The sequence below is a fragment of the Coffea eugenioides genome, unplaced genomic scaffold (assembly GCF_003713205.1).
Source record: "Coffea eugenioides isolate CCC68of unplaced genomic scaffold, Ceug_1.0 ScVebR1_2739;HRSCAF=3822, whole genome shotgun sequence".
Classification (NCBI taxonomy): Eukaryota; Viridiplantae; Streptophyta; class Magnoliopsida; order Gentianales; family Rubiaceae; genus Coffea; species Coffea eugenioides.
In genome coordinates, this window is record NW_020863251.1 from 93,676 (window position 1) to 106,234 (window position 12,559).

The window sequence follows — 12,559 nt, forward strand, 5'->3', positions numbered from 1 at the left end:
TTTTGTTTTAAAAGCGCAATCTGTCCTGATGACCTACCAATTCTTTTGACTGCTCATGGTTATGAAAATTTTTTTAACTAATTACAATGTATTTATTTTTAACTAAAGACTAGCGTATGTGAAAATAATTTATAGGTAAGTTGTTTTGAAGGCTTGTAATATAGCTAACCATACTATGTGGAAGTATTCATGTTTGAAAGGAAGAAGAAAAATCGCAAATATACACTACACATAGACCATAAGAAAAAAACTCAACATATACATAAGTGAATATCAATCAAGACGAAATTAGCAATTAAAACCTGCTAAAATCCTTGTCCTTGTTTATACTTTGCATACAACAACACCACTACTGTAATCAAAATATGTATGATACTTCAACTTATTGCCTGAATTCTCACCATCAATTTGGAGAGAGGTCATATTGACATAATTTGCCATGCTAAGTCGGACAAATCAGTACCACCAATAGCATACTTCGAAACATCCTCCATATTCAAATCAGAGGGGATCATGGTACCCCTTGATAAATGGAACGGTTCAGTGAACTCTTGAGTAATTGCTTCGAGCCCACCATGAGAATTAGTGTATCCTTGGAAATCTTGAAATGGATGATCAGGAAATTGGAAACTAGAAAGATCATAGATAACCTGGTTTGAAATGGCATCACCTCCTGTGTCTAGAGTGCTGGTAATATACTCCATACATTGATTGTTTGTAGAACCAGCAGAGGAAATATTGCCAACCGCCAAATCATTGTCCTCATTCTGCATGGGAGCTTCATTCACTGTAAGACACTGGTCAAGATTTTCCCTCATCAATTCTACTGTGTCACCAGTAGCATACTTCGAAACATCCTCCATATTCAAATCAGAAGGGATCATGGTACCCCTTGATAAATGGAACGGTTCCATACTCAAATTAGAGGGCATCATGGTACCCTTTGATAAATCGAACGGTTCAGTGAACTCTTGAGTAATTGCTTCGAGCCCACCATGAGAATTAGTGTATCCTTGGAAATCTTGAAATGGATGATCAGGAAATTGGAAACTAGAAAGATCATAGATAACCTGGTTTGAATTGGCATCACCTCCTGTGTCTAGAGTGCTGGTAATATACTCCATACATTGATTGTTTGTAGAACCAGCAGAGGAAATATTGCCAACCGCCAAATCATTGTCCTCATTCTGCATGGGAGCTTCATTCACTGTAAAACACTGGTCAAGATTTTCCCTCATCAATTCTACTGTGTCACCTTCACTTTCATCTTTTTTTTTGCGTCTTATGTTCATATACAATCTACATAAAACTGGATCCGACTGTCAAAAATGAACAACATGTTAGTAATGTATAATGGAGTTTGTAAATGAAAAAAGCCATGCAAATGGACATCCTATATTATTTGAGAAGTGGTTACTGAGCACTTAGTATAATATTGTTGTAAAGACTTGTAGATTAAGAAGTGGACACCACTCTTTTACATAATAGTGTATGTATGTACCATACTGACAGAAATCAAGAAGTAAATTGTTCTTGACTTAGGTGGCTAGAGCTCGGTTGTCAAAGAGTTTTAATCACCACTTCCCGAAAATTATAAAAAAAAAACTTGTTTCCTCTTGAAAACTTATTCTTATGCTATGAAGATTTCTACCTTCTAATGATTATATCTGTTGGACTCAAGCATGAAAACTGGGAGCGCAGGGATAGGAAATCTCCTCCCAAGTTCTATATATTCATATTTTTTTTTGAAAAATTTTCTATGCATATTTAGCTATTGACTCCCCCTAAAAATTTCTAAATAATTTTATGTTGGTTCTGAAATTTACATGTGCATGCATGTTACATCTTCAAATAAAAAAAAAAAAAATTTTTTTATCCTGTCGTTGGTTGGGCTACATATATGTCTAGCTACCTATGCACACTATGTGTATAAACATCCAAAAATGTGTCTATATATCCAAACTAAGACATGCATAGATAACACATAAAAGACATTAAAATGTTTCATGAAATAATCAGATGAGAAGGAGAAGAGAAGAAGTGAGAATAAGCATAGCACGAATTGTTATTCTTATTTCTGTCCATTGAAAAGATTATAAGAATACCTTGAAGCATAATAATATATAAAGCAAGTTAATCAGAAAATAAGTACTGACTTGTACCTTGGGGTTATTTGCATGAATTCTATATTCATGCATCTTCCAAGCCGTTTTTTCACCAGGCCCAAGTAAGAAATCTAGTGACTTCCTGTATCCGACGGTATTGCCATTGTAATAAATCTTCTTGTCTTTGCCGGTGGGTTTCCAAAATCCACCATCTCCACATGATCGAGAGGGACGGCTGCCTTTGGGGTATTTGTTCGTCAAATAGGTGAAGAAGTACCATCCGTTCACGTTATGAAGGCTATCCGATATGTATCTATCTGCGCATATATAACCAAAAAAGAAAGAATCAAACATATAGCGTAGTTATGCAATATTACAACAAAATAAAGAAAAAGGGGATCGTAATTTATTTATCAAGGCTGCTTTTATTCAAATTTTGTTAGGAACAAATACCCATTTTTTAGACAGACAAGAATGTTAGTTATTAAATTAGATACACAGCCCATACCCTAAACTAATCACTTTTACGTACGTGCATCAATGAGAAACCCTCTAACCCCAAATCTCATCTCTATGATGATGGTGTTCTCGTGATCTACCGTCACTGAAATTAATGTTCAAAAAATTTCAAAGATTTAGCCTAATTAATTGGGGATTATGGAATTAAAAGGGGTTCAATTATGCTCTATCGTTAAACAGCAAACACTTGTACATAGCATATTGTTAGAAGAACATCAGACTATGTCAAACACTTTCCTTCGCATGGAGTAAAGTTCCCGGTTACAAACGAAAAAACGCCTAAAAGATGTTTTCCGAGTTCTACATCCGAAAACTAGAAAAACAACTGTTAAGAAGTCACGAGCGAGAATAACATAAAGTTTTTTCAATTGTATAGATACTAACTTGTAAGTTCTTGAGGATTGTGGCCGTAGACATTGGCTTCATGAATTCTGTTAAGTGGTAATGGAGCCTTGGCGATCCTTTTCCTCAAGTAGTGTACAATTAGCTCTTCATCAGTGGGGCAAAACCTGTAACCGCGAGGCATAGAATCCAGAAAATTCTGTGAATTTTCGTGGAGAATTTTGCCTTGCGGAACCGGTTGCTGCTGATCATTGAGGAGATACAGCGGGTGTTGATGTTGCAGTGGCTGCTGCTGTTGGCCCTGCAAGGGCGGCCAGTGGTGGTGGAGGAGGTGATCATGGAGGAGGTATGGCTGCTCCTCCCTCTGCTGCTGGTGATTATCCATGCTTGTTGAATATTGAAGAGGCTTCTTTTGCCGGGGCGCAATTACCTAAAATAAGCGCCAAATAAGGTATATATATTTTTTTGTCGTTGGGGTGCCAACCTGGCACTAAATGTCCGGTACATCCGTACAAGTGGGGTCGGGTATAGACTTAGTTACGTAAACTTGCTCCAGTTGCAGTACAATTCTACTTCTTCTTCTACTTTTACCCGATTGGATGCGTGATACACAATCTGAATTTAAATTAATCCAAATTTTATATATATGTCATGTATCCAACCGTGATAATGAACACATTGTTTGTGTATATAAGATTTATACATTTTTTTTTTGTCTAACTTATGGTTTTTATGTTAAACTTTAATCATATGGGTCCATGTCTATATAACATCCATCCCATATAGGTCCATACCCGTATTATATCCATCCCATATTTTACTAACTATGCTTATCACTATATTGTTGAAACTTAACATCACACTTGTGAAGCTTACCCATAATATTCATGAAAATAATTTTAAGTTTTTTATGGACAAATAGTATGTAAATGGCTAAAACTATAATTTTATAATAATCTTAAATTTACATACCATAATCAAGTGTATTTATAATAAGCTTCTTGTTTTGAAATTTGCACTAACTTCACTATTCCTATTATTATTATTGGTAAAAATGCTCCAATTTAAAGCACAATAAAATCAAATTTTGTGGCCTTTCTAATAGAGTGGTTATTTTTACTAGAAAAATAGTAAATCTTGCTTACATTACACAGATTTTATGTTTTTTCACCAATATAATCAAAAGAATTTTATACCTTGACAAAACAAATAGAAGAAATGACAACACCATGAGTATAATGGTGTGCAACTGCCATACATGTCACATTATGAGTTTAGGCATGATTTGTATAAATAATAACTAATCTAATAATTGGTTGACATGCGATGCATATGACAGGTTAGGGGATTTCAATTGCAACATGAAAATGAAAATGTGATTCTTTTTAAAGAAGATCAATACTGGTTTTCTATAAATGGAAATATATTGTAGCATATACCACTTATGCATTGAAGGAATTTGTAGTTTGAATCCTAGCAATTGAGTACCTATTGCTTCTTAGTTTTTCAAGTACCTATTATTTATTTCATTACAAAGTTTAAATATTTACATCCAGATAGAGTAATGCTAATGACACTTCAATTATTGTTAACGACACTAAGTTTATCTTTATAAAAGTTGGTCAAGAAAATGAAGTGTCAATGACAACAATTGTTAAACTAAAACAATATTTTTTTCTTTTGGGAAAATCAATAACTACTTTCCCAAGTATTTCATTTTTATGTTTTAAAAAATCTCAACCTGTTAATTAAATTCAAAATGTTGCTATTATAAAAAATATTCCTCCTCGAATTGACATCAATGAGTAGATGTGAGATATAAATGTGGTAAAATATCTCTCATACACATGTCATGGATTTTTGAAATTTTCAACAAAAAAAGATTTTGTTGTTAAAATAGCATGGTAATCTGTTGTGGTAATTATTTTAGGATTCTTTTGTACATGAAATGAATTTAATTTAAATTACACAATAGATTATATGGGCATGTGAATTTTTTTATTGGTTGAGGTAATTAATATCTTTTTATTGAACCGTTAGTGGTGATTGCTGGTCAAGGGTGAAACTACAATAAAAAATAAAGTTAGGAGAAAAGTGCAAATTGCTAGGGGTTTTAGTGCTTAAAACAAAAAAAAAGGATAACTTTTTCTTTTTGAGTTATAGAGTGTCCTGCATGTGATAGAACTCTCTATTAAAATTTGAAACGGTTAAGAATTCGTAAAATTTTTACTTTTTAATAGTAAGTTTAACTTAAAGAAAAATAAATTTTATCAACCAGCAAATTTACTGAAATTGTAAATTTCCTATATGACTAAAACTTACTGTTTTAGGGGATGTATTTTCCAATTTTCTTAATAAACTTACCAACACTAATATTGATTATTTAATACGATATTGGAAAAAATGCTAAAAAACTAATCTTTTGCCAAAGTTAGTGGAAACCGGCAGTAGTGGATTACCCCATTGTTGTTACTATGACTTGCAATACCGTAGCATTGTCCTTTAATAAGGACACGCTGGGAGAGGAATGGGTTGGATAGTAAGAAGGGGTGAATGTAAGTAAGAGAAATCTCCTATTTATATTTAAAAAAAAAAGTTCACAGTATAATGCAAGCAGAATAGTGAAGTTAAAAATTTGCTAGAATGGAGGATGGGATTTAAAATTATTATGAAAAATGTTATCGGGTCCATAATATTGTTATTGAAATCTTATGATACGTGTTGCAAGTAAACCAAAAGGGATGCCAAGAAAAGGTTGTATAACATCCAAATAAAGAATGGAGTGTTTATTATTAGGTGGAAATCACACTCCACTACTAATCAAAACCAGGCCGATAGTAACGACTTTAAAAAAATTAAGCTCGATTTGTATTTTAATCAAGAACTTTTTTTTTTTTGGGTAGAAGGTCAATTGTAATCCAACTAAACTACTATGGGAGGCTCCAGACCCACAGTGACAGCTATAAAAAAAGGAGGGTTGTTATCACTTTACCCTCTTAACGTTCAGTGTCAGTATCAATTTTTTCCTTAACGTTATTTTATAGTCATTTTGCCTCCAAAACTAACGATCAAATTTAATGGAGTATGTTAATTAAAGTTAAAAGACATGTTTAGCCCTTAAAATTATTATCACTTTATCCCCTTAAACTATAACTTCATTATCAATTTACCACATAGAGTTATTTTTTAGACAATTTATCTCACCATTAAATTAACTTAGTAAGTTAAAGAATTTTAGAAGAAAGTACCCTCCTCTCTGTATAATAAAAATAATAAAAAATTTAGAATGACTCTTCTCAATCTCTTTCTTCTTGATAATTTTATTAATATTGAAAAAAATAGAAAGATAGGGAGGGTAAGGGGAGAGAGAGAGAGAGAGAGAGAGCTCAATTCTTTTTTTTTTTAAAATACAAATAAGAAAGAATTAAATACTTTTATTATATAAAAATTATTTCACTTTTCTGTTTACGACCAAATTACAATCCTAATTCCGACAACTTTAAAGTAATATGATAATGCTAGACTCTTCTTTATTTTCTTTCTTTGCAAAATCTAATTTTCTGTCTCCTTCTTTCCTATCTTCTTTTCTTTTCCAAATATTAATAAGTGTGAAAAAAATATGAGAAAACCATTTTATTTTTATGTTTTTGGATCCCATATAGTTAAAAAAAAAAAGGAAGCATTACCATTTCAATTTTTTTATTTTTAATTATATACAAAAAAGAAAGAGTAAATATATCAAAAAATTTTTGACCATACTAGTTAGATTAACGATGAGATAAAATGTCTAAAAAATAATGTTAGGAATTAAAACGACTGTAACACTATAATTTTAAGGGATAAAGTGATAATAATAATAATGTGATAATGCTATAAAATAACGGAATATTTTTGTCTAAAATTTCTTAACATGTTGGATTGAATTACTTATAGGGTGAAATGACTAAAAGATAATGTTAGGGGTTAAATTGATAGTAGTAATATAGTTTAAAGGGATAAAGTGATAATAATCCAAAAAAAAAAAAAAAATTAGAAGATGAGTGGCTAGTTTTCTAGTTCAATTCAAGGAGAACAACTTTCGTCTCCATCATCGATTTTCAAAAGCATCGAATTTGAGAAGTATGGCTCGTTATTTGTAATTCCTTTATATTCAATTATTTATTTTTTTGAGAAAAAGCTTTCGGTGAAAAGCTGTGTAAAGTGGTGTATAAAGAAAATATAACTTTCGGTGATCTTGAGGTTGATGGCAGGTCAAGCTGCCCTTCAGCCTCCGGCTGGAGGGCAATCCCTTCCTTCTCCCACATTCCAAAAGAAATCTTTTTCTGAACTCTTTGGTAATGCAGCTGCCCAGCCCATTTTGACTATCAATGCAGTGTCTTCGACTCATCGGGGGGAACCTGCGATTCTCTTTTCCCAAACTGATTTGACCACACTTGCTGCTCCATACAAATTTGCTTTGGTTGGTAAATTTTCTAAGGGTCTTCCCTCTATGGAGGATCTCAGGAAATTCTTCTTTTCTCTTGATCTAAAAGAGGCTGCTAAGGTTGGTCTTTTAGACTCCAGACATGTAGTGATTAACTTGGGGAATGAGGTGGACTTTCATCGGATCTGGGCTAGAGGTATATGGTATGTTTATGGTGCCCCTATGCGTGTCTTTAAATGGTCTCCTGCTTTCCATGTGGACAAGGAGCCTTCGGTGGTTCCAGTTTGGTTTAAGTTACCAAAACTGCCGCTGCATTACTTTAACAAAGAATGCTTGTTCCAGATCGCGGGAATTTTGGGCAATCCTCTGTTTGTAGATTCTGCTACCATGGTGGCTTCAAGACCAAGTGTTGCAAGGGTGTGTGTAGAAGTAGATTTGCTAAAACCTCTTACTCCTAGGGTGTGGATTGGTAATGGTGATCATGAGGGCTTTTGGCAAGCTTTAATTCCAGAAAGCCTGCCTAAATATTGTTCCCACTGTTTTAAGCAGGGACATATCCAAGAGGATTGTCATATGCTATATCCGGATCTTAAAATTCAGAGACCGTTAGCTACCAAGAAACAGGATGGTCATGCACGTTTTCAAACTATTTCTTCACCTGCCTTGGCCACAATAGGCAAACAAGATGATCATTCTGGGAACAGCAAACAGGATGATCAATCTGGGAAAGAGGTGCATCCAATAATTGTGCCGGCTACTACGGAGGAGGATGTGGGTGTGGTTGATAAGGAGGGGCCTTCAAAAAACACGAATCCTCTTGTAGAAGAAGCAAATATTTGTACTGGGATTTTCACCGAACCTGCTGATACTCAGGCGGTGGTGTCTCAGCATGATCTTGATGGACTGGAAGATACTATAACGGTGGCTCCCACTGGTGATGGACTGGAACTTATGGATGGAAAGGAAAACCAGCAAGCTAGTTCTTCGGAGCAGAATGCGCTTGTCATTGATATATCTCATTGTGGTGTGCTAGAGGATTTGCAGGCAAAACAATCATCTGCGGTTGCGGATATCTTTAATCTTGACCTGATCATTCAACAAGTCAGTGAAAAGCTCCAACATGAGGAAGGTTTACAGGTGGTTACGCATGGCAAACCAAAAGGTGTCAAGGCTAAATTTTCATCTGATCGTTCGTTGCGATCGAAAGCCAAGGTTTCCTCAAACTCTTCCTCTTCCTTGTCTCAATGATTAAGTTTATGTTTTGGAATATTAGGGGTGTTTCTCGCGCCCCAAATTTTCGAAGATTGAGGTATTTGGTAAAACACCATTCCATTCAACTAGTAGCTATTTGTGAACCAAAAATTCAAGTTGCAGAGATCCATTCGATCAGGATGAGACTTAATATGGACCATGCTATATTTAGCAGTACGGGTGATATTTGGATTTTTTTTAAAGCCTCTATTTCGTGTCGTAAAGTAGGAGAATCTAATCAACATTTGTCGTTACAAATTGATTCTGCATTATTTGCGGTCCCTATTATTTTTTCATTTGTGCACGCCAAGTGTACTGCCCTTCAACGAGTAGAATTATGGGATAGCCTTCTTGCGGACAAGCCGACTCAGTCTGCCTGGCTTCTTGTGGGGGATTTTAATGTCATTGTCTCGGAGGAGGAGAAAAGGGGTGGGGTGCCGTTTACACCAGAGGAAGGTTGGGAATTGTTGAACTTTATGTCTCAAGCTGGAATTTTTGATGTGGGGTATTCAGGGTCTATTTTCACATGGTGCAACAATAGATATGGTCGGGCGCGTATTTGGAAAAGATTAGACAGGTTGCTTATGAATCAGGTTTCTTCCAACCTAGGCTTAGGTTTCGATGTACAACATTTGTGTAGAGACCCATCAGATCACGCTCCATTGTTATTGTCGGCTCATACAAAATTGGATAACAAACCAAAGCCTTTTCGTTTTTTGAATTTCTGGACATCCAAACCAGAACTGTTGGACGTGGTTAGGTGCAACTGGATTGGGAATTTTTCAGGCCCTCCATTAAAGGTCCTTGCAGCTAAGCTTCGGAATGTAAAGATGGCCTTACGAATGTGGTCGCGCGAGGTATTCGGTGACATCTTTGAAGCTGTAAAGGTGGCAGAACAACGTGCTCTCAATGCTGAGGTTAGTTATGATGCTGATCCGTCTCAGCCAAATTTAGTTTTATTACACGAAGCACAAGCCCAGCTAAGGCGTTCACATGCAACTGAGAATATGTTTTGGCAACAAAAATCTAGGATTAAGTGGTTAAAGGATGGCGATAGGAACTCCAAGTATTTTCATTCTGTGGTGGTGGAACGACAAAGTAGATCATTAATCCATCGCATCAAGTCGTCTGATGGGAAGTGGTTGGATAGCACATCTGATATTGAGGGAGAGGCTGAATCATATTTTAAATGTTTGTTCACGGATGAATCATATGCTCAATCCTTTGAAACTCTTGAGGTTATTCCTAGATTAATCTCCTCACATGATAATGTGATGTTGGAGAAAATCCCTTCCAAAGAAGAAGTTAAGTTGGTGGTTTTTTCTATGGATGGTGATAGCGCGGCTGGTCCAGATGGTTTCTCCGGAAAGTTTTTTACCTTTGCATGGGACATTGTGGCTGAGGATGTATATGCGGCAGTTATTAGCTTTTTCTGTGGGGAGGTTTTGCCTAGAAGTATCTCCTCAACTTCAATAGTGTTGATTCCAAAGTTGCAATCTCCACAAGACTTTACACAATTTCGTCCTATAAGTTTGTGTAACTTTATCAACAAGGTGATCTCAAAGATTTTGTCGGATAGATTGTCCCGTCTCCTTCCTAAGATTATTTCTCCTCAGCAGAGTGGATTTGTTAGAGGAAGGCATATTTCAGATAATTTTTTGCTGGCTCAAGAGCTGATCTCTGGAATTCGGCAGCCCAATCAGGGGGGGAATGTGGTTTTGAAGTTGGATATGGCCAAAGCTTACGACAGAGTCTCATGGATCTTTTTGTTGCAAGTACTTCGTCGCTTTGGTTTTAGTGAGCGGTGGATCGATATGATTTGGCGATTGATTTCTAATGTCTGGTTTTCGGTTCTTATTAATGGCTCCCCATGTGGTTTTTTCCAGTCAACTCGAGGCCTGCGGCAAGGAGATCCCATTTCGCCTGCTCTTTTTATTATTGGGGCAGAGGTTTTTTCTAGATCGCTGAATTCTTTGGTAGGACAGAGAGGCTTCCTTCCCTTCAAGGTCCCTACTTCATGCCCTATTGTCACGCATCTAGCTTATGCGGATGACGTGATTATTTTTTGCAGTGGAGTTAAGCGTACTTTGAAGAAAGTTATGAGTGTTTTGGAGAACTATTGTTGTGTATCTGGTCAGCAACTTAATTCTCAAAAAAGTTGCTTTGTTGATCATGATGCTTTGACTTTACCTCGTAAACGTGTCATTTCACAAATCTCAGGTTTTCAAGCTAAGTCACTTCCTCTTCGATATCTTGGCTGTACTCTCTATTCAGGGAGAAGGAAAAGCAGTTATTTTTCAGATATCTGCACTTCAGTTGCTAAGAGAATTCTGTCTTGGAAGGAGAAGCTTTTGTCATCTGGAGGGAGGTTAGTGTTACTCAAAAATGTTCTATCATCTTTGCCTATTCATGTCTTAGCTGCTACAACTCCTCCAAAGGGTGTTCTCCGTACCCTTGAGAAAGCATTTGCAAATTTTCTATGGGGCACAACTGATAAAGGGTCTCGGTATCATTGGATTGCATGGGATTCATTGTGTAAGCCGTATGCCGAAGGGGGTGTGGGAGTGAGGGCTTTGACTGATGTGTTTAATGCCTTTTCATTGAAGTTATGGTGGTCTTTAAGGCAACGTCAGTCTCTTTGGGCAGAATTTATGTACAATAAATATTTACATAAATTGCATGCTTGCGAAGCGGAATTTCAGCCTTTACAATCGGTAACTTGGAAGAGATTGGTTACATATCAGTCTTTGGCAAATTCCCATATTCAGTGGGTGTTGCAGAATGGCTTGATAAACTTCTGGCATGAGAATTGGACTGGTACAGGTCCTTTATGTCAGCAGATCGACATTTTTGGAGATCACACAGTGGCGGATTTTGTTTCAAATGGTCAATGGAACATTCCAATGCTTCGACAATGGCTCCCAGAAAACATTGTATCTACGATTCTACAAATCATTCCCCCGGATGTTGTTTCTAATCAACCTGATAGGATGGTGTGGGATTTAGAAATTTCTGGTTCATTTTCCTTTTCTTCAGCCTATAAGGTGGTCCGCACCGTTGCCAATACGTCAATCTTTTCATCTACCATTTGGGTGAAAGACTTGCCAGCAAAAATCTCATTCTTTATGATGAGAATGCTGTCTTGGAGACTGCCGGTTCAGGATGTGTTGCAGCGCTTTGGTGTGTGCGGACCATCTCGTTGCGTTTGCTGCCAAAATCCTGGGTTTGATTCTATTGATCATGTTTTCTGTACAGGTGAAATCCCTCGCCAAGTTTGGAAATCGTTTCAGGTTGATATTGGCCAGTTTGTCACTCCTTCAACGGTAAAGCATGCAGTCATTCAATGGTGGTTGCTGCCAGCTAAAAACATTAAGCTTAAACTGGTTTATCAGCTGCTGCCATCGCTGATTTGCTGGCATCTTTGGAAAGCTAGGAATATTGCGGTTTGGGAAGGCAAGGTGTTGTCGGTCATGCAGATTAATACTTTTGTTCTTTCTGATCTCTATGACATTTTCCAATTACATTTTACAGACATTGGAGTTGGAAGGTACTCGTGGCCATGTTTTTACTCTTCACTGGTGAGTTGGCAAAAACCATTTAATTCATCCCTGGTTAGGTGGATCCCTCCAGTCTTGACGACATGTAAACTGAATACCGATGGTAGTTCTCTTGGTAATCGGGAAGGAGTGGCGTGGGGGGTTTTTGAGAAATAGCTCGGGGTTTTTTTGTTGGGTTTGCGTGTTATTGGGTTGTCCATACCGAGTTTACATTCAGAGTTGAAGGCTTGTGTATTTGGAGTTAAGCTTTTGTGTTATGCGAGGTTCTTTTGCTTGCATTTGGAATCAGATTCGTCACTTCTTGTCCAAATGGTTAAGGGGATTAGTAGATGTCCATGGGATTTGGCACGAGAGCTGGACAA

General features: G+C 36.5%; 2 protein-coding genes across 2 annotated transcripts; one reads left to right on the top strand and one right to left on the bottom strand.

Moving 5' to 3' along the window:
• Nucleotides 1–419: 419 nt before the first annotated feature.
• On the bottom strand, nucleotides 420–3,351 carry LOC113757113. Its single transcript, XM_027300521.1, has 4 exons — nucleotides 3,009–3,351; nucleotides 2,638–2,709; nucleotides 2,163–2,422; nucleotides 420–1,319 (listed from the first exon to the last, which is right to left on the bottom strand). The coding sequence occupies exons 1-4, from the start codon at nucleotides 3,349–3,351 to the stop codon at nucleotides 420–422; spliced, it is 1,575 nt and encodes a 524-aa protein (XP_027156322.1).
• Nucleotides 3,352–8,792: 5,441 nt separating this feature from the next.
• Nucleotides 8,793–12,353, top strand: LOC113757114. Its single transcript, XM_027300522.1, has one exon. It carries the CDS (start codon nucleotides 8,793–8,795, stop codon nucleotides 12,351–12,353), a length of 3,561 nt encoding a protein of 1,186 aa, XP_027156323.1.
• The last annotated feature ends 206 nt before the right edge of the window (nucleotides 12,354–12,559 follow it).

Excerpts from the sequence above, each read along its gene's own strand:
- LOC113757113 (XM_027300521.1), bottom strand. The coding sequence starts at position 3,351 with ATGGATAATCACCAGCAGCAGAGGGAGGAGCAGCCATACCTCCTCCAT. Across the intron at positions 2,710-3,008 it reads CAATCCTCAAGAACTTACAA|TGACGGTAGATCACGAGAAC; the intron begins GTTAGTATCTAT and ends CATTAATTTCAG. Across the intron at positions 2,423-2,637 it reads AGGGTTTCTCATTGATGCAC|ATAGATACATATCGGATAGC; the intron begins GTACGTAAAAGT and ends ATATATGCGCAG.
- LOC113757114 (XM_027300522.1), top strand. The coding sequence starts at position 8,793 with ATGGACCATGCTATATTTAGCAGTACGGGTGATATTTGGATTTTTTTT.